The 22127-nt window shown below is 37.6% G+C and overlaps 2 protein-coding genes and 1 non-coding gene across 3 annotated transcripts; 2 read left to right on the top strand and 1 right to left on the bottom strand.

The window, feature by feature from the left end:
- The first annotated feature begins 585 nt into the window (after positions 1 to 585).
- Positions 586 to 659, top strand: TRNAI-AAU (transfer RNA isoleucine (anticodon AAU)). The gene has a single exon. It is a non-coding gene; the product is annotated as a tRNA-Ile (tRNA).
- Positions 660 to 5427: 4768 nt separating this feature from the next.
- On the top strand, positions 5428 to 7131 carry LOC149844534 (chlorophyll a-b binding protein 13, chloroplastic-like). The gene is made up of 3 exons (XM_089994707.1): positions 5428 to 5659; positions 5747 to 5908; positions 6519 to 7131. Exons 1-3 carry the CDS (start codon positions 5531 to 5533, stop codon positions 7026 to 7028), a joined length of 801 nt encoding a protein of 266 aa, XP_089850833.1. The 5' UTR covers positions 5428 to 5530; the 3' UTR covers positions 7029 to 7131.
- A 908-nt stretch (positions 7132 to 8039) lies between these two features.
- On the bottom strand, positions 8040 to 18754 carry LOC149844533 (uncharacterized). Its single transcript, XM_089997244.1, has 9 exons — positions 18642 to 18754; positions 18425 to 18522; positions 16756 to 16920; positions 16220 to 16417; positions 15880 to 15958; positions 15621 to 15767; positions 15318 to 15395; positions 13828 to 13904; positions 8040 to 9957 (listed from the first exon to the last, which is right to left on the bottom strand). Exons 2-9 carry the CDS (start codon positions 18482 to 18484, stop codon positions 9553 to 9555), a joined length of 1209 nt encoding a protein of 402 aa, XP_089853370.1. The 5' UTR covers positions 18485 to 18522; positions 18642 to 18754; the 3' UTR covers positions 8040 to 9552.
- Positions 18755 to 22127: the final 3373 nt, after the last annotated feature.

The raw sequence follows: 22127 nt of genomic DNA, 5'->3' as shown, positions 1-22127 counted from the left end.
CGCCGATTGGATGACCTCGCAGTAGTGGTCCGACCTTGAAGTGCACGCCTTAGAAGCGAAGCGCACCTCGATGCGAGGCATGCGCTTCACCCATGTGAAGTGTGCGCTTCAAGCCTGCAAATGCCTCATAGAGTGCCTCAGTACCTTGAACTTGTGCTTCGCCTCTAATGCGTAAGCCTCTCACAACACTGGTTAAAACCATGATGTTCAAAATTATTGTAGATATTTGTTAAAATGGGTTGGAATGAGATTGAGTCTGAATCCAACATTGGTGGACCAATGAAACCGAATTGGGTTATGCCTAGATCCATTCCTAAAAATATGCAATGCATTATATTGATTTGCATGGACATTTAAATCCAAATTTCAAAAAGAATTAAAAAAAAATCCATCATAAAAAAAAATCATAGTTAATTGCTTCAAACCCATAATCATTACAAACCTTAAACAATCATCACGTACTAAAACTAAAAGAATTAAAGAATCACTAAGTTCTTCAGAATTAGTTAATTAAATCAATGGCACATTGGTCATGTGCTAAAATTATCAGAATAAGTTAAATAAGTTAAATTATTTATAGCAATTGGCCTATTAGCTCAGTTGGTTAGAGCGTCGTGCTAATAACGCGAAGGTCGCAGGTTCGAAACCTGCATGGGCCATTATTGATTTTGTCATTACCCTTTTTCTCTTTATCATGGCCTTTCGAGCGGTTTCTACTTTCTAGTATGACGTCTACTTTTCAATAGTTTTTTACTTTTTCTTTTGACTGAAGCCAGCAATAAGTCGTATTTTGTCGCCTTTAGTAAATTTGCATTATTAAAATTTAAAAATAAGCCAATTTACTATTTTACTGTTTTCATATTCTAAGTAGTAATTAAAAAAATAAATAAATAAACTATTCACCCGTAGCAAATGGAAATTTCAGTTGGACCACCATATAGAACCCTAATTTATACTTTGCTTGTCAAAAAGAGAAAACAATAAAAATTACCGCAAAATATATCTTTTTGTGTCTTATAAGAACATTTTTTTTAGACAGAGGTGTCTTATAAGAATATTGACTTGCCAGTTTTTCAAAAACATTAAAGGTCGATTATTTACCGGGTTAAGATTTACTACAGTCAATCGTAGGTGTAATCAACTTAGCAAATGGGGTGGAGCCCTCTTGATTTACTTTTTTCTCACATCTAACTGCAAAGATGTGGCGTACATGTTTTGTTCAGTGAGAACTGGCTTTTGGATTGCCAGAATCCGACCTATATACAGGATTTTTTTGATGATATAAAAATCAACAATTATGAAGGTATTGATTTTCTATGACTCATAGAAATATGTTTTTTCATTGAAAATGCATGATCCAAGAGTCAATTCCTAATAAATAGAACATGCTTGTATGAGGTTAAATTGTGTCAAAACAACTCACTTCATGATATTCAAACTAGATTGTAGGTACAATCGATTGTACCAATACAAACCCTTATTTACCTAACAAGAAATAATAAAAGAAAATGATAATATTGTTCTTGTAAAATGACCCAATTTCAAAAAATGCTTTATAATTTACCAACATTTTCTCTATGTTTACAATTATGATTCTTGACTTTTTTAGGACATTTTTACAGTTTGTAAACTTCCTGACATAATTATGTGAACCTCCCACAAGTATATTGTGAATCTCCTGACGTTTGCACAAAAATATTGTGAACTTCCTGGCGTTTGCAAAAATATGTTGTGAACCTTTTGATGTTTGCATGCAAACTTCTAAGGTTCGCACAAATATGTTGTGAATCTCTTAACATTTGTACAAATATATTGTGATCCTCCTCTTGTTCGCATGTGAACCTCTTGACATTCACACAAATATTTGTGTGGACCTTTTGACGTTTACACAAATATATTGTGAACCTTCTAACGTCAGGAGGTTCGCATATAAATATCATGAGATTCTCACGCAAACGTCAATGTCAAGACATTCACAACATATTTGTGCGAATGCCGGAAGGTTCACAAATGGTAAAATGTTCTAAAAGGTTGAAAATCAGAATTTTGGGCATGAGGAAGATTTCGGCAAATTGTGAGGTTTTTTCGAAATCGCACCATTTTCATTTTTTCAAAATAATAAACACAATTCATGAACTTTGGCCACGTTTCAGTTTAAAATGCATATTTGTCAATAAAATTTTGAAAAACAAAAATAACTAAAGAAACTCCGTCTTCTTCACAATGGGAGCAAAATATCTTTTGAGAGGAACATTTATAACATGAGAAATAACATTTAAAAATTTTAATTTTAACTTTTTTTATCATTGTTTCGTTTTACTGTATCTCCTACTCCAATCACATTGCGTGTTGGCTTTCTTTTTCTTTTTCTTTTTGAAAGGCAAGCTGGGGTTAGGCAGACCCCTACCAGATATCTCTTAAGCCCCATGAAGCAGAGGGATTCGAACCTAGGCCTTCAGCTTGGCACACGACCCGCTTACCACATTGCCTGTTGGATTTCGGTCCTGTCTTCCTATAACTTAGTATCACATATATGTCCATTTGTTTGACCTCATTTTATACAATTAATGCTGAATTAAACCTGTATGTATTATTTGCTAACTTTTTTAAACTCTTTTTTTAAAGTTTTTTATATCATCTATCTTTTTAGTGTCAAAACATTTTTAAACATGTATTCATTATTTAATGAATTTGTATCATTTAACGAGTTGCTAAGTATGGTTGAGATCAGGTTAGATGTGAGCAACACGAAATCCTACATAATCCAGTGTAGTTAATCAGGCTCAAATCAAATACCTGGACCATAGTGACAAACCCTTTTGCCGATAAGGCCCTGTTTGGAATCTAGGTGTTGGAGGTAGCCGGAGTGGAAAATAGGAAATACCCAGAACCAAAGTTGTTTGGGATGGATGCACTTGTAGGAAATGATGGAATTTGGGTGGTATTTAACACCATTTTCATATTTCACTTTCCACTTATATGAGGTGGTAGTTACCAAATGCATCAGTTCTCACACCAGTAACTGCTCTGATGACCTTCCCAATGCTCTTCCAGTTTAAATTTCAGCTACATTTCAAACAACTGCACAAGTGGAAGTGATAAATTCTCAGCTGAACTGTTCCAATTATCCCAAATAATATTGTGGATTTGCTAAAACAATAAATTTTGAGGATTCCATAGTTGCATCCTTAACTGCCATAAATATCGGCAGCTAAAGTCTCATGATATTTTGAAATTCTTTTATAAATCTTGCATTTTTAGTAAAAAGGCAATTTTTTTAATAAAAATTAAATTTTAACTTTTCAAAAAATAAATTAAAAATAAATATAAAACTATTTTCTGTTTATATTTACTAATAAAAACCGAGGAAATTTTGCACTGTTTATGTTTTTTGAAAAAAAAAATGCTGATATTTTTTACATTGAGTTAGAGAGTTAAAGTCACACTATAACAATAAGTTATTGGAAGCTTCATAGATAGGTGGAAAGTGCGCTTCACTAAAACTCCGTTCAGAAAAGTGAAATTGTATGCTTCCAAAACTTGATATGCTTCCCACATTATTCTTCCTTGCTTTCCTATGTGATTCTTATATGTTTCTCTCATGCTTCTTTTTATGTTTTTTATTTGCTTTCTTTCATTATTCCCGCTCACTTTTCATGTACTTTCTTGAAATTGACAACCATCATTTTTAAATTTTAAGAAGAATTTAATTCTTATCCTAAGAGATTCCAAAATTTAAGAATAATCATTTTTATTTTAGTTTTTATTTCTTTCTCTTTTAATTTGTATTTTTCTTCTCATTTCGTCCCCTATCACTTCTCTTTTATTCTTATTTTGTTTTTAAATTGATTCATCGCTTACCGCTTCTTATAAATTTTAAAATATCCTGCTTCTCGTTTCATTTCTCCCTTCCGGTAGTCTATTCAACAGATCGCTCACATCATTCGAGCTCAGGCAGCTGACCGGCATTTCTTTACAAATTGGAAGGTTTCTTTCCATATCTCTCAGCAGACTATTGCCGGTAATACTGGCCAACCTCTTTTACCTACAACTTCTACTACGACGCCTACAAACGCGAGCCTACACATGTATAGCCTGTCCTACGGTGGAGCAAGCCTGGTCGATAGCTCGTTGATGGGACCCAGCTGCTGCCCTCCTCAAAAACGATTGAGGAAGACTGGGAGGGTGGGCCATGCCTGACGAGTAGCCAAGCCAATTTCAGGCTTTGTCAGCTTAAATCAAGCTTGGATCAGATTTGGAGGCTCATGAAGCCCCAACCAAATCCATTGCCATAACCTTAACTTGGCATAATTTGACATAAAACAAGGTTGAAGAAATTAACAAGGATGAAGTTTTAAGAACCCCCACCGTTTTAATCTGCCTGTGCCCACTAGGGCTCCACTCCTCTGATATGGGTGACTTGTAAATGTGACCAAGTTGACGCTACAGGACGTCATGAATTTGAAACCCATAGGGGGCGTTCTTTGCCGCAAGGTCGAAGCTGAGTATACCCTCAGTGGGCAGGGTGGACGTCAAGGGTTTTTGACAATGTTATCAGTATCGGTGTGTATCAGCCGATACGCATCATATCAGCAGAAAATTGATACGCTTCACCCCTGAATCGACTATTATATATATATATATATATATATATATATATATATATATATATATATATATATATATATATATATATATATAGTTGGCATGCTTCGTTAACTCTATTTGCAGGTTCTCAAGTAGTGATGATATTGAAGATTCCAAAGACTCTTTGTATAATATAGCATATGATTGAAGATCAAGAGTACACTTTAAAGAAGCATCAAATAGAAGAACTTGTTGAAGTCAATGAAGACTTTCTATGTAATGGGTTTCTTATTTTGTAATTGGAAACTTCCAGTGCAAACTTACAGTGAGTCACTGTAAGCCAATGGATTGTCTACATAAATATAAAAAATACTGAATTTTTTTTATTTTAATACGTGTTATGCTTGACATGTAATCTTTTTATTATTTTTTGGCAAATACAAAATTATTCACTCGACTATCCATACAGGCCAATACAGCTGAATCGGTGGCTAAACCATCCAGGGCCGATACGGATAGTGATAATATTGGTTTTCCCAACCGGATTTCCCTTGGCCTAGCCAAAAACAAATAATAATAATCTGCCCGTGGTCCATTGGATATCCAATGTAGACAATCCATTGGCTTCCCTATATAGTAGGGCACATGCAAGCACACCATGATGCGCTTGCATGGCACATGTGATTACTGATGGGAATAAAAGATAACATGAGGATAAAAGGATATGGGTGAGAGATACACTAAATAATTTAATGTTCTCTTATTGGTGGAAATGTACACCAACCAATCCCGGCCCAGAAAAAATCTCTCTTCCAACCACTCAAATTTCCTGAACATCTCTGCCTGCTTTTTATTTGCTTCAACTTGTGCACTCCACCACACCACCATCAGAGTCTGCAGGAAGAGAGGAGAAGCAAAGGCAGAGAGAAAAAGAGCAACAAAAATGGCCTCCACTTTAGCCTCTGCCAGGTCTGGGACCATTGTGAAGACCCCATTTCTAGGCCAAGCCAGAAGCTCCAATGCCAAATCTCTCAGAGACCTTGTTTCCTTTGGAAATGGAAAGTTCACAATGGTAACTCTCTCTCTCTCTCTCTCTCTCTCTCTCTCTCTCTCTCTCTCTCTCTCTCTCAAAGATTCTGTTTGCTTGGTTTGGTAATAGGGAAATGAACTGTGGTATGGTCCAGACAGAGTGAAGTACCTGGGTCCCTTCTCAGCACAGACCCCATCTTACTTGACTGGAGAGTTCCCTGGGGACTACGGATGGGACACAGCCGGATTATCTGCTGACCCAGAAGCCTTTGCTAGGAACAGAGCTCTGGAGGTAAAATGAATGTCACAGTGACCAAAATCTGCCGTTTCTTCTCTTTCAATTATTCAACAGACAAATAGGTGAAGTGAAAATCACTACACCCCAATCCTTATGGTCTCCCAATGAAATTAACCAGAGTTTCAAAATCTTTGTGCTTGGTTCCCAGTGGAAGAGGTCCTTATCTAGCCATGAGTTTAAAATTTCAGCATGTAGTCACTGCAGCCAAACACTTCATTTTTCTTTTCAATATTGAATGCGAGTAAACAAACTGCCAAGCAATTCTTATCTTTGTACTGGTTATCTAAGATGGTACTATTATCCTACGCAAGAAATTGAAAAAGCAAGTATTTTTTTCGACCACTAAACTTGGGAAATATTTTAACTTGGTGGTCATACTGATCCTTCAGATACAGTTAACATGATCCCATGAATCAGTGTGAAGCTGGATTTACTGCATCAGACTAAATCCTACCTCATTTCTGTTTGAGACCCTGAGTGAAGACCATGATTTTTTAAGAGTTCATAATTAAGATCACAGGAAAAAATAAGAAATAAAGAGTTAATATGTCCTACGAAATGAAGCAAACAATAGCTTTCACTGACAATGCTGCTACTGTTACAGGTGATCCATGGTAGGTGGGCAATGCTAGGCGCATTGGGCTGCATCACACCTGAGGTTCTGCAGAAGTGGGTGAAGGTGCAGTTCAAAGAGCCAGTGTGGTTCAAAGCAGGAGCTCAGATCTTCTCTGAAGGTGGCCTTGACTACTTGGGCAACCCAAACCTTGTTCATGCTCAGAGCATTCTAGCAGTGCTTGGCTTCCAAGTCATCCTCATGGGCCTTGTCGAGGGATTCCGCATCAATGGTCTCCCTGGTGTAGGAGAAGGCAACAATCTGTACCCTGGTGGCCAATACTTCGACCCGCTTGGTCTTGCTGATGACCCTGTCACCTTTGCTGAGCTCAAAGTGAAAGAAATCAAGAATGGCCGGTTAGCCATGTTCTCCATGTTTGGCTTCTTTGTTCAGGCCATTATTACCGGAAAAGGCCCGCTGGAAAACCTCCTGGACCACCTTGACAACCCAGTTGCTAACAATGCTTGGGTCTATGCTACAAAATTTGTTCCTGGCTCTTAAACCTGATAAAACCTTCCTTTCATCTTTAAGAATGTGAATTTGTTGATATGTATGTGCATCAAATTATTTGAGACTAATAATCAGATAGCTAGTCTTGCTCTCATGGTAATATTTGCAGCATCACTAGTGTAGATTTCTTGAACTGAACTACCACTAGCGACGGTGTTTGGTACCTTCCCAAACAAAGATGCCGCCTTATGGTACTGGCATGTTCAAACTGCCACTGCAATAATTGAATTGGAGCTTTCATGGATGAAAATAGTTTTGCAAAATGAGTTCAAACTTCACTTTGTATTAATCATATAGCAAACCAACTTTGACTGTCCTAGACATAAATTTAGAAGAAAAGAGAAACATTCATAGAAGGCCATGGAAACCATGCATTGAACTAGAAAAGAAAATTAACCAACAACAGAGCAAGATTAGCTAATTGTTATGTTGGAATTATGGCAAGCATGTAAGATGCATTCCAACAGTAGCAGATCAAAGTGCATTAGTTCACAAGGGACTTCAAATCCAGCCATGCCACAGAAACACATCAATTGAACGACCAGGTTCCTACTTGAGATGCCTGCTCCCATTGTTTTAACATAGTTAAAAAATGTGGCAGTTTTCCCTCACACTATTTATGCTTAGTAAGCACGGGGACGAAACATGGGAAAAGAAAACCATGATTTTGATTAGATACCTAGGTTATCATGCATATGGTATCCAAGAAAAGGATTATAAAAAAAAAAAATAACAGCGACATGAAATGACATTTGATGGATTTTATTTGCAGTAATGCCAGAATGAGCTATCCTCAACATGAGTGTAAGATGAGATCAAAAAGCTTGAAAGCAAAGCTTAGGAAAGCTTGCTCTTGACACGATAGATTGTGGCACAAATATGAAACTATCAAATACCAGTTAACCATGAAAAGGATAAGGGCTAATATAAAAGTAATATTAAAATGAAAAGTATACAAAAGGCTAAAAGTTGGATCCGAGGGAAGCAAGGTGCAGTTATGTCATAGTACAAATTGCAGCAATGGTGAGATATTTGAAGGGTAACTACAAATATACCAGTTATTCAGTTAACCATGAAAAAGATAAGAGATCAGTAAAAAGTGGTGATAACCTAAGCAAGAACATATGCATAGCTATGCACAAAAGCTAAAAATCAGGATCAAAGGTGGGTAGATGTGACACATTACAAGTTCAAAAGATGGGAGAGTACTTGAAGGATGTGAGCTCAAACATGTCTATAATTTGAGGGGCATCTAGTTAAACATCATGCACCCAAACAATACTTGGTAATGGCAATGCCAACCAAAAAAAGAAATTAATAATCAGCACTAAAGGTAACTATACAATCGCAAAAGTGTATCTCTGTCAGTAAAAGATATCTCTGATCGTTGACGTCTTCTGGATGTTTCAGTATACCAGTGATGCAATTACTGATGTTTCCACTTGCAGAGGCAGAACGAGTCTTTTTCTCATCAAGAAACTAGTACTTAAGTCTCTCAGATTCTTGATTAGCTGTTAGATGAACCGGTCTCTCAGATTGTTGGGCTTGATGAGCTGTTAGATGAAATGGAATGCAGTCTACTGATGCACAGTTCAGCCTACGAATATCTGAAGTGCAATCAAGTCAGATACCACATGATTCTGCCATTTTCAAGAAGCTATTGCAGTCTGAGAAGTGCACACATGTTTCATGATAGCATCTTTAATAACATACATCTTCAGCAAATAACAAGACGTCTCCTTCCCATATCTTGAAAAATACTGGGGCCATCGCCAGCACTCAAAGCTGTTGAAGATAATCAAAATATAGGTTAATGATACTTGTACACCTGTTGGATACATGGAATCCTAACTAGGTTGCATGAATCATGTGTCCCAATTTTTTAACTGCACAGGTGAATCACCAGACAAGAATGTCTTGTCCATATGCTGAACAGAAGATGATGTATGAACTATCAGAATTCTTTATTGCAGCTGAGGATGGTACGCATGCACTACTATGATAAACCAGAAAATTTTGTCAACTTGTCACTCGCAAACTGATCCCATGACATACGGCGAGCAAAACTCAAGGACTAATTTTATGAGCCTGGAGCCACCAAGAACTGCAATTTCATCAAGATTTTGCCTTTGAGTACATGCATGATTTGCTCTAAGAGCAGGAAATACTCTAGAAGGATCAGCACAATCATTACCATCATCAAAATTCCCCTTTCAAAGCAAATAGAGCATTCAACTGTGCGGTATACCAAAAGAACTGCTGGACTGAATTAAGATGGAAGCTCCCTTGAATTTCAGTTAGAAATGGAGGAAGTGCCTGCTGATCTATCTGATTCATTAGAAAATACTTAGCTATAGTTGTTTCTCTTTCTAGGGATTTGAGTGACCAATCAATCAGATGCACAAACTTCTTGCCCAGTTTCAACTTCAGTGATTGCATCAACTGAAGATAAATTCCCATCAGATTCTTTCTTGTGATTGTCAGTTTCAGCATCAGGATTGTCCTACACAGCCTTTCAATGAACAAGCTCTTGAGAACCTTCAACTTCATGTCCATCAGGGTTTTCTGGCAAGACAGTCTCTACAGCCTTTTTTTCCAGAAAATGCACCACTGATCTTTCTTCCACTTCAGTGCATTCAGATTCTTCAGCTTGAAATTTATTAAGGGCTTCCGTATTTACTTGAGCAATGGAGGAATAACCATTGATAGACTGTTCTTGACTTGAGGATGGTGTCATTTCTTCAGAATCAAATAATCCTCCAGAGATTAATGTAGCAAAAGGAATGGTAGAATGAATGTTTGGATCTCGAAGGAGAGAAACACCTTCCCCTGTTACAGACATGTCCTTTTCCTCAATGATACCAAAATATTTGTTATCAGCAGTAGCAGTCATGCTTGATGCAACAGCTTTTTCCCCATCCTATAGAAATAACAGCATCTTGTCAATGCTACAAGTAATATACTCATAAGCTATGATCTGCAACTAGAGATTGCATTCAAAAAGTTCAACCACTTTTGAGGACATAAGTAAAAGAGCCATATTGTAACTCAACAGCAATAAAGAATGATTTTCCATAACATGTAAGAGGAATAATCCATGGAATATGACAATGTTCTAAAATAGTGCCTCATGTCCTGCTTTGCAGCTACTATAATATACTCAAAAATTTCCAAAAAAATAAAAGCTACTATTCTCACAAGAAATAAAGCAATCAGCACCATAGAACCACCAGCCATAAATATAACTACCTTTCTCAACATTATAGCCAACCAGAATAATGATAGTACTGCTCCTTCCTACTACTTCCTCGATCTCCTTCCCCTAATCCCCAATCAAAACATGAAGATATACACGTGCACACACAAACACACATTTTACAGCATCCAAATCTGTATATTTTCTTCTCTCCCTAATTTTCGTAGTTTATTCCTCTTGTTTTTTGTATCTTATATTATTTTAGTTTCATTTTGTTAAATGCACTTGCCTGTGTTGAGTCACATTAATCAAAGTACTAATTCTCTTAAATTTGCTCTTGGACAGGATGCTCCTATGTCTACAAAATCTTACATAATTGTTTACTTCTGCTCTCTAGTATGATCATACTCTTATGATACTAACACCATGTCATGACATGCTATTCCATTGTTCAGGGAAATCCAAAGACATATCCCCATTAAGGATCAAGTTGTATGGAAGGTAAGAAATGCCTAATTTTGAATAGCTATGACGAAAAATGTATGCAAGGTTGATAACATTTCTTCAACCTCTAATCATTTCATAGAGAACAAGAACTGTACCAAACTGCATAAGAGAAAGAATCATCAAAAGTAGTAGGCCTAATCAACGGAATTATATGCAAGTATCAAATGAACTAGCACCAGTTTGGGCTTTTTTGTGGAGGGATAAAAGTAAAAGCTTTCTCTCTTTCCAGAAACAGTTTGAGCTTCAGCATTCCACTACTTTCTAATGCTTCACCTAGTGTTATTTAAAACGCGCCTCAAGGCGCAAAAAGCATGCCTCGCCTCAAGGCGAGGGGCTTTATGCCTTGAGGCGCACATATAAAGCGCAAAAGGTTCAAGGCGTGCACCTCATACGCCTTGAGGCGCATGCCTCGGGGCGAAATGCGCTTCAATGAGAGGCGTATGCGCCTCAATTTGTTGGTCAAATGGGGGTCAAAGCCCCCATTTGACCAAAACTTAGATGTTATTAAATCAGCCTCCCCCCGACCCTAAGCCCTAATTTTTCATTTCGTCTCGCAGTCTCTCTCTCACATCTCGCAGTCTCTCTCTCGTCTCTCGCTCATCTCTCTCTCGCAGTCCCTCACTCGACTCTCGTAGTCTCTCACTCATCTCTCTCTCACAGTCCCTCACTCGTCTCTCATTTCTCGTCTCGGTCTCTCCCACCTCTCTTCTTCTCGTCTGTCAACCTAACCCGAGCTTGGGTTTCGGAAGAAGAAGAAGAAGAGGTACATGTTTTATATATTTGTATATATTTTTCTTTTATGTTATTTTTTTGTGCGAAATTTCAGTCTGCAGTTCGGTTGAGTTCTAATCTCCTTTAGCGTTAAAATTTGTAACGAGCATATACGAGTCAAGCTGAGCCAAGTAGCCATTGTTCACATTCAGCTTATTAAGCCTCTTTTATGAGTTTGAGTGGCTCGGCTTGTTTCACTGCCCTGCATGCTCAAACTCTTCAAAATGTTCTGATAAAGGAAAAAAGGGGAGATGGGAAGATGAAATACACAAGAACAAACACACTTAGGGTGTGTGCATGGCTTGTGATTCAAGATCCGATCTAGGCATGCGGACCACCCCAGATCTGACCTTCATTCAACTGGGGGATCTCTGAGATCTCAAAACCGTTAGAAATCCAAAATTTCTAACTGAGAAAAAAGGGAATGGCCTGAGATCATGAATCTGAAAAAAGTATCAAGATATACAAATTTGACTTTATTTTAATTAAGGTTTCTATTTGGGAAAAAAATTCAAATCCGATCCATTTGCACTCTTGTATTGATTTTGGTTGCGCATGAAACGCCTAAGCAATAAGAGATTTTACACTTCTTTACAATAGATTTAGTGTGGCCTTGAGGGCATTGGAATGATCAGGTTTCAAACTTAGTTCTGGTTCGGATTTAGGTTGGATATCTAACAAATCCATATCCAATTAGCAGGATTCAGTAGAGCTAGCAGGTAGTAAATAATCAGATTTGAGTTCAATATGCAGTCTTACATCTGAATCTGAACCAAATCGGAATTTAAACCCATAGGATAATGAACTAATTACATATAGAATGTATCTGATTACCAGTCAATGTGGGCTCCGTATTATATTTTCCCATCTGACTCTGAATTTGAATTTAAAGTAAGATCTTACTAGGTTGGATTATGTAATGCCTACAACAGAGATGAATTTAACCCCTTTGCATCTAGTTACTTAAACATTAGAGATTTTTTTCTATACTGTACAATTTTAAAAGATTCAAAATAAATCTAGCAAAAATCTCATATTTTTTCCGTATTTATTTGAAATTTTTTATTTTTCATTGGTTGTTGTTTCATCAATAAAGCATTTCTTATTTATTTATAATTTTAGATCATTTTTATAGTTTTTTTAAGTTAAAAAAAATTGAGGCTTACGCCTCGCCTCAGATTTTGGTGGAGCGCCTCGCTACGCCTCAACGCTTTTCACAACACTGGCTTCACCACATTCAAATTGTCCATCTATATTTGAAAATTTTCCAACTCTCAAGAATATAAAATAAATACCAGTACAGCCATTTAGTGACTTTCATTGCAGGACTGTAGAAGATTGTGATCGACGAAAGCAGAAAGTTGGGCATAAATCTGAAAATCAAACCTATGATAAATAGTTCATAGGCATTCAAGAAAATTCTCAAAGGTATAATCAAGTCCAACATTCTACAAACACTAAGAAAGCAAACAAAACCTACACCTATGGCACAGGGACACGCCATTTTGGGTGTGTGCCCCTCGTGACACGCTCGGACACACCGACACGGACACCAACATGTATGACATTATTTTAATATTTTTAATAATATTTATACTTTTGATTTTTAATAAAAATGCATTTTTTACTATTAAAATATCAAAATAGTTTTTATTGATTAAAAAATTAAATTTTTTTTGTGTCCATGTGTCCTATTTTCTGGAAAAAAAATTAACTTGCGAGTTGAACTCATGTCTTGTGTACACGAATCTTTGTGACAGAGACCTACACTAGAAAAGTTAGGAACTTCATGGATAAAAAATTGTGATGATATATTAAAGATGTTCTTTAAATGTTTTAACTTTACTATTTCCGGTAAGGTTTTCATAGTTCTAATTATACCAGGGATATTTCATAAACACAATTTTCTATTGAACCAGCAGTCTTGTGCTACAATTTGATGATGTCTCGATGATGTTAGCAACAACAACATAATAGCATTGCAATTAGAAAATGGGAGAAACATTGCATTTACTCAACAATGAAAATGTGCATGGACAGAAGAAAGGAGAAAAAAATAAAGCTAGACAACTTTTAAAGATGCAACACAATCAACTGCAGAAATGAATCCGTGTACATTATTGAAAAGATCTAGTGCAATATATTACATGCCATCAAAGCTTCTACATACATCATTTAAAAGATGAAATGCAATCTATCACCTGCCACTAGAGCTTCAGTTAAACATCTAAACATGCCTCGGTAAATAATACTAAAATGATTTCTTGTATATTGTACCATCATAATCTTTCATACAAAATTAGAGAAATAACAAACCTGGTGCAGATGTGCATGTGTAACACTGTCACTATAACCTTCATCAACAACAGACTGAGATGCATAATCCTCATCAGCTGCTTGACATCAAGGTAGCAAATATCAATCAGAAATACACATAACTACCTTAACAAGTGAAAGATATGAACAAAAATTACCCTTGAAATTAAATAACTTAAGGCCATTTCAAATGAACATCACCTAGCATTTTTGACAGGACAAAGATCTCCAACCCTAATTACCAAGTCTGCATAACAAATGCTACATAGAAAATAATATTGGATTGGGTAAAAGTGGAATCACTATGCTATGTTAATCACATATCTAAAATTCTTTACATATATAAAGTTGACATTAACATATTTACCTACAATTTGACCCAAATTTTTGGATGAAAGAAAAAAAAATGTTGTATGACATTAGGTCCATTCATTTCAGTTACACATTTTCCAGACTATTTAAGGATAGGCTTCTAATCACTGTGATGTTGTTGGATGATGGGAGCAAAAAAGAGGTAAGTAGCCCAACAATTTGGCCTCCTAAAATTAGACTTTTGAACATCTGTCTCATTCACCACCAAATAAATTTCACACTCAAATAGCTTCAATAGTTTGAAGTAAATTTTTGTCCATTCTCCATCAGGAGAAGGAAAACTTTAGAGACCTCCATTACCTTTTGAGAGGCTTATGCCCCATAGAAACTGTCTGCCTAGGACTATCTCTTGGTCTGTAGGTTCCGGCACATTGTTAGAAAACTTTTCCAGGCTAGTGTCTTACTGATGGCTTGTGCACCCCGAAAAAAAGGCCTTTTCCACCTTCCATATAAGTTGCACAGGAAAGGCTCAGAGCCAATTCTAGAGAATGGTAACACTTCATAAGGTCTTTCTGTCCACATGCAGGTAGTTTGCATCTTCAGAAACATGTCTATTCCACCAAGCTTCTCTCAGAGGTGGCACCTAGAATGTTACACCTTTCATGCAGGTGGGAAACTTACCAGACACAAAATTCGCTATCTTAAGACCACTATAGTTATGACAAACTGTCACTGGAGCTCTGATCAAAATATGTTTGAGCAAATGCTAAATTATCATAATAACCAATTATAATCACAATAAATGGCAGATAATTAAAAGCTAAAAGAAAAGGATCAAGAAAAAAGTAAACCAACAATCAAGCAATAATGTAGTCATTTAGATGTTTTTAGCAAGGTACAATACTTGATTAGTTTAAATAGCAAAACAATTTTTATTTGCAAAATAAAATTTGCTTTTGAATCACATAAAAGCTTCCATCGGTGAAATGCACATCCATCTACAAGTTTAATATAGACTTCATAGCTCTGTTACTTCTATCACCACCAATGTTGTTACTAGGTAATATAAGCAAGTTGTAGTCACAAAAATCCAGAACTTAAGAACATACAATCAAGGTTTTCTTTAGCATTTTTCATTTTGGATGGGCAGGAGAGAGAGAGAGAGAGATGCTGCATACAGAATTTGTAAGGGCTGAGAAGTGCAGCCTCAAGCATTGCTTTGAAATCTAATGCAGCAGAAACTATGGGCCCGGATTCTTCCTGTTGATGAGTGAAAAATTAAGAATAGGGGGCATAAAACTAGTCAAGAAAAACTCAAAATGGAATATGAATAATTGACCAAAAGCTTAAATCAGAAGAAAAGAAAACTACTGAGCTCCAGAAATACAACAGAAAACTGTTCAATTACAGTGGACACCAAGACAAGGAGTGGGGAAAATAGTAGTTGACAGAGGTAAAAGTGTGGCTGACGACATCTTTACTTGCCTTCTCAGCCGCATGTTGTTCACTGAAAAATAAATCATCATTAAACATAACTCTGGAAGTAGAATCCCTTGCGCCTGATCCCACAGACTTAAATTTTAGACTCTGATTGAAATCAAGCTTTTCAACCTCCATTACCAAATCATCTGGATACAAATAAGCCAACAGACTGAAGAAGTCATCTAACTGCCTTGTGAAATATGAAGGATCTATATGTGATTATGTTTATCACCATTACACAATTTAAAGCAACACAACCTGCTAAGCCACAACTGTTATCATGTACATACTCCTCTGAGCCAAATATATGAGGGAGTTGAGTATATGTTGACCCGCCCTGTAAAAGTAAACATAATTTATGCAAGTATATAGAAGTAATCAACCTAACACATTTTAAAATACACTGAAGGGATCCTTCCCCTTCTTTTAGACAAAACAACCAAATTGCCTAGAGTTCAAATGTTGATATGTTGAAATAAACACACCTAGGAGTGATATAATTGGTCAAAGAGTTAAAAGTTTCTTAAAAAACCAAATGCCATCAAAAGGAGCCTTTGCAAGCTGTGAAATCATGTCATATGGAGACTACGAGACTTACTCTGAAAACAGAGCTTGTTGATGAGTTTTCACTTTCTCTTTGCAAGTGTTCCTTATAGGAAGCCAAGCCCATTGACAAGGCCTCCTTGTATCTTGGTAATATGTCTAATTCATAGCTCTGAGCAGGAAGTCCCTTATAGACAGAATTTGAAGGTTCTTCCCTCGATGGACCTGGTATGTCCTCACCATCATATACTTTCTGCATTCAAAAGAAATGAAGGCTCACCATAAGGAAATATGTAAGCACTATGTGCACCACATGGAATATTGAGCAATCAATTTGAGTCCTTTCAATACTTTTCAGTAGAAACAAAACAAAATGGTCAGGAAACAGAACCACAGCATGAAGCAAGAGTGGTATATAAATACAACTATTTGTGGCACTCATATCAATTCGCTTTTCAAACAAATCTTGTAGTTCTGGAATCTGAAAATTGAGTCACTGAAGTACCAATCTTTTGGTTCAAAACCACATAACAGAGAGATGATTAAATGAGAAATCACAAGTCATGTTCCAACCATGAATTTAATACTTACATTTTCAACAAACTGGACACTCGAGAGACTGCGAAAATAATTGAAAGTGTTCTTCAAATCTGCTTCCACATTTGTTGTCTGCTCCAGCAGCCCATGGACTTCTGCAGTAACCTCATCAGCTCTCTTTTGCAATTTATTTGAGAAGTCCTCCAGCCACTTGAAGACCTAGCATCATTGCTCTTCAAAAGATGAATCAACTAAACACAATCATCCCTAAAGCATATGCATAAATAATGCATGCAATACACAAACATGTGTATGTGTACACGAGTTTGTTTGTGTCAAAAGGTATACCGACTTGTACAGTTGATTGTGTCACAGAGACGAGGCACTAGCATTTTCTGGTACCACCCAGCACTGTATTGGCCAATATGCTGTTCAGAGGAAGGGGTTTTGCTTTGTCAAACAGGGTCTATATTGATCGATGTGTTGATACCAAGGGAATCCATGCAAAAATGCAAGCTGCCATCAGTTTGTGGCCACAACAAGGCTGGGTATCAGCAGAGGGAGTGTCACCCCTGAAGACAATGCCCATCCTACTAGTTTCCAGCATTGCCATGGCTGCTATGTCACATGGACACAGCTGAAGATACGGGGATACGGCCATTCTTATGAAATTTTCAATGTAACTCGTATACAAGAAGATACAGAACGACAGTCAAAATGGAGTATTCGTGCGATATAGCATGGCTGAGAACCATTAGCGCATGACTCGCCTAGATACTCATGCACAAGGTCATGCCTATGTCTTCGTGCTTGTGTGTGTGCTTGTGTGCATCATGGGTATACTGCTGATGTGCAACAGTTAGTATTTTATGCATGTTGTGAGCAGTTTGCAAACAGTTGTAATTATGATCCACATTTTCTGCATTCTAGCCTCATGGTTACACACTTCAACATATCGAGTGAAGATGAAGGCAATTCTTGATGCATGTTGGCATGATGTCAAGGGTCTCACAAAACTTCGATTATTATGACACTGCTTAGTTTCTTCATTTTCCAACCCCGAATGAAATACAACAGCAATCCTAAGTCGATTTCCATATTATCAAAATCAAGTTATTTCACAGTAAAAATAAATCATTCATCGTTCTGTCTACATCATGTATACTTACGTCGGCTCAATGAAAAGAAAAGAAAAAAGACAAACCATGAACCAGATAAATAACACTAAAAACAAAAAAGAAACAGAAATTTCTAAGGAAAAAAAAAACAAAACGCGAACGAACAATGTTCTTATCTAACATCAGAAGCACGGCACTCGGTTAATTAAAAACTACTTCAGAAATTCAACGTTTTCGAGTAAAAGGCTTCCTAAATTAACTCTCTAAACGACAATTCAATTCCACGAATTCTCTGAGTTTCCGATCAATCATCACTCGATGGCAAAAACATCAGAAACAGATTCCTCCACAAGAGCATTAAAAGAAAAAAGGGAGAAATCCAATAGTGCATCAATTAAGAGGAAATACCTTACCCCCTTTTGCAAGCCGATTACTAAAAAGCTTCAGAAATTCAATGTTTTCGAGCAAAACATTTCGTAATTTAACTCTCTAAACGACAATTCAGTTTCACGAATATTTTGATTTTTTGATCGATCATCACTCGACGGAGAAATCTTCAGAAACAGTTTCCTCCAAAATGCACCAATTAAGAGGAAAATTTTTACCTCCTTTTGCAAGCCGAGCCTCTTCCTGAAAGAATCGACTCTCCGTGGATCATCGTCCATTGCCAACGAATAAACCGATCGCTCTCTTCCCGTTTGCCCTAGAAAGAAAGAAAAAATATGTTCTTCCTTTCAGTGTTTCCGAAGTAAAAAAATCTCATCGACAAATCGAGATCGATGAGGAACCCATCGAATGCATGGATTTCGCTCGCTTGCTTACCTCTCAGCACAAGATAAACGCTATCGCGGAAAGAATCAACAATGGTTAGGGTTTCATTCGATCCCCTCGATTCGGAGGTTTTCGGAGATAGGAATTTCGGCGGCGGCCTCCGAGTCGGTGGCGCGAGAACGATAGCGCGACGAGGGATTAAAAAAGGCGGGCGGGTAAACGGGGAAACACTTTTCTCGTTTTCTGTTTGGCTTCTGGATTTCGGAATCTGATTCCGTGGAATCGAAGTTTTCCGTTGGCCTAATGGATTTTGAAAGCCAATACACTGTTTGGTTTATGGATTTGAAAGATGGTAGAAGGGGAAAGGGAAAGGGAGTAAGGGTACACAACTAACCCAGCTAGCTCGAGCCCAACTAGATTAAGCTTCGCTAAAACTCGTTCAAGTAAACCAGTCGAGCTTGAACAAAAGCTTAGACTCATTAAACATAAACTAGCCAAGTTTGATCAAGCTTTGAAACTCGATTAAGCTCGGTTAATGCTATACCGATGAATTTTAGCATATGTAAAAAATTATTATTTTTTTAAATGCTAAAGGTGGTACCTGATGAGCGGGTTTGAATCCTACCCTTCAGACCTGTTTGAAAACTTTTCTAAAACAAGCCAACTCAGTTCGAGCCAAGCCTAACCGAGTTTGTACATTAAGCATTCAAGCTCGGGTTTTTTGAACGAGCCAAGCTTTTTGAGCCTAAGCTTCCTAGCCAGGCTCATGGGCACCCCTAGAAGGGAGGGATAAGTGTAAAAACATAAGTCTATTTCCGTCACTTTGGGGCATGTAATGGGTGACACAAGTCGGATATGCTATGACATGTTGACACGTTTCTAACATGCACAGACGTTATTTTAAATTTGTAGTGTTATATTCAAACTTTTGTAATAATATTTTAAAAAATTGTTTTTATATATTAAAATATCAAAAACTTTTATTGATTTAAAAAATTCAAGCAAACTGTGTCGCTACATCTTATTTTTCGAAAAAAAAATCAAATGTGTGTGAAACTCGAGTCATATATCGCATGTATCTTTGTGACAACCCCAAGCCCATCTAGTTAGGGGTGGCAAAATCTGACACGACCCGCCAACCTGCTTCTTAGCTGGGTTCGGGTTTGGCTTAAACGGGTTCGTGTCGTAAATGGGTGGACCGCCTAACCCATTTATTAAACGAGTTGGGTTCGTGTTAAGGGTATGCCAATCCGGCTGACCCGTTTAATAAACGGGTTAGGCGGGTGGGTCAATCCGTTTACCTGAATCCGACCTGCCAACCCGTTTACCCGACCCGCCCGTCAACCCTTTTAGCCATTTACTCGTACCCAACCCGCCTGCCAACTCGTTTACCCAAACCCGACCCGCCAACCCGCCCGCTAACCCACCAACCCGTTTATTAAACGGGTTAACCATGTCGTGTCGGGTTACCCGTTTAATAAATGGGCCGGGTTCGTGTTTGCCACAGCCGACCCGTTTAATAAACGGGTCGGGTTCGTGTTGAGGTATGCTGACCCGCCAACCCAACCCAATTGCCACCCCTTGATCTAGTCCACTTGAAAGTACACCTAATTTTGCATTAAGAGATCTGCCCTGGTGGATTTGGAACTTGTGACATTTGCATGTCAGCCCTCTTAGATGAATAGAGCTCCCATAGGGCTTTTACTTATCACAATACATGTATAACCCACGAGGGCTTCTACCTCATTTGGTAAGGGTGACTTGTGAATTGTCTTAAGTTGACAGGACGTCACAAGTTTACGGGCTGGAAGGGTTTTATCAATAGGAGGCCAACAAATGTACAGTATGTGGGAAGGAAGGAGGGATTGGTTCTCTTGGACTATAAAAAAAATAAATTGTAAATGTTATATCCTTACTAAACAAAACTAAGTCAACTCTGACTTAAGTGGATATATGTCTACCAAAAACACAAACCATTGACATCCTAACCTGTGCTCGACCAGCCTACCAAATAATTCACTTGCGATCAACTTTGATGTCGAGCCATACTCGAGCATATACAGAGTTGAACAAAGACTGTTATTTCTATGGTTGTCAACGGGTTAAGTATCTGACCTAACAGGGTGCACTCAAACCTGTCCAAATAACAAGAGCTTAGGGTTTCAAGCTATGTTGGGTTGATAAAATGAAACCCTACGGCATGCTCATGGTCCAATGCCCAATGTCGAGTCCCACTTAAGCCTGGACTACCCTCACTACCTGCAGGGAAAGGCGTGTGGATCATCGATTTCAAATATGCACCTTCTTCTTGAATTTAGACTGTAACATTACCAAACTCAAACCATTTCTACTTTACAAGACCCACCTAAGCCTATCTATAGCATAACCTCAGCTCTCTTGTTGAATCTTCACAAGCCCAGAATAACCCACAAGCCCCAAGATCCCAACCAACTAAAATCCAACACAAGCAAACCAACACCTATGAGTCCAAGGTAGAGTTTCATAGTTCATTGGATGTGAGTATATTCTTTGATTGGTCCTATGCAGTGTGATTCTTTTTCAAGTATCGTTATGTTTCAAAGTCGTTGGTAGCAACACAACTTCGAGGTTTATCCCAGGTGTTGTGGAATGAGTTGTAGAAAGATCATGAGAACTAAAGTATGGAACAAGTTCAAACATAAGAGGAGATGCAGGCTGCAAAGCTTGATGCAAATCAGGTATGTTCTTTTGTTAGAACCTACACATGGCTTCTCTAAAGACCCATATCTAATTAAAGAAAAATTGGATTCAGAGTATCCTAATAAATCTAAATCCATTTTTATTGGATCCCCTAAAAGCCATTTTAGAGTTTGTTGACACAATCATAGACAAATCCAATTTGAACTTTTACCAAAGCTTGTTAGATCCAATCAAAACTTAACCTTCTTATATCTTAATTCAAATCCTTGATAACCAAACTCAATTAGGTCCAAACCAAAGTAAGCTTTCTCTTACTATACACAATACCCAAGATGAATATTCTTGTACCCAAAACCCATTAGATCTATCCTATCGTAAATCCCCTTAAATCATAATTAGTACCAATGTCCAAAAGTGCCCTATACCCAATTTCTCTAAAACATATCCAAACCTTTTTTTGAATCCCAAATATTATCATGGATCAACATCTGCATGGGCCATGTAGTTATGCATACCTTAGATTGGAGTATTCATGTATGGGATGTATATGATCAATTTGATTTCTTTATAAGTAGAGACATGAATGTTGGGAAGAACATATCTAGTTTTTCTACACTTCTCAAACAAAGGATTGCCGACCATGAGGCATGCGGGGTCAGACTAGCTAGATACATCAGCTGGTAGTCTGCCGTGAGTGGCAAGGAGAGAGGGAGGCAATGAGGGACATGGGAAAACTAGGGAAGTTGGAGATGCCAGAGCAGGGTTCACTGCCAGTGGGGGTTGCCCCCGTCGGCCTGCCCCATCCGACGAAAACCCACCGAGTGATGGTTGGCCGTCGATGGGGGTCCCCACCATATG

This window comes from Nuphar pumila, chromosome 2, assembly GCF_984573655.1.
Source record: "Nuphar pumila chromosome 2, dmNupPumi1.hap1.1, whole genome shotgun sequence".
NCBI classification, from domain to species: Eukaryota; Viridiplantae; Streptophyta; class Magnoliopsida; order Nymphaeales; family Nymphaeaceae; genus Nuphar; species Nuphar pumila.
This window is presented reverse-complemented; position numbering and strand designations above follow the sequence as displayed.

Coding starts and splice junctions, on each gene's coding strand:
- LOC149844533 (XM_089997244.1), bottom strand. CDS start 18,484: ATGGACGATGATCCACGGAGAGTCGATTCTTTCAGGAAGAGGCTCGGC. Junction 16,921..18,424: donor GGCTCGGCTTGCAAAAGGAG/GTAAAAATTTTC, acceptor CAATGATGCTAG/GTCTTCAAGTGGCTGGAGGA. Junction 15,396..15,620: donor ACATGCGGCTGAGAAGGCAA/GTAAAGATGTCG, acceptor ATCAACAGGAAG/AATCCGGGCCCATAGTTTCT.
- LOC149844534 (XM_089994707.1), top strand. CDS start 5,531: ATGGCCTCCACTTTAGCCTCTGCCAGGTCTGGGACCATTGTGAAGACC. Junction 5,660..5,746: donor GAAATGGAAAGTTCACAATG/GTAACTCTCTCT, acceptor GTTTGGTAATAG/GGAAATGAACTGTGGTATGG. Junction 5,909..6,518: donor CTAGGAACAGAGCTCTGGAG/GTAAAATGAATG, acceptor CTACTGTTACAG/GTGATCCATGGTAGGTGGGC.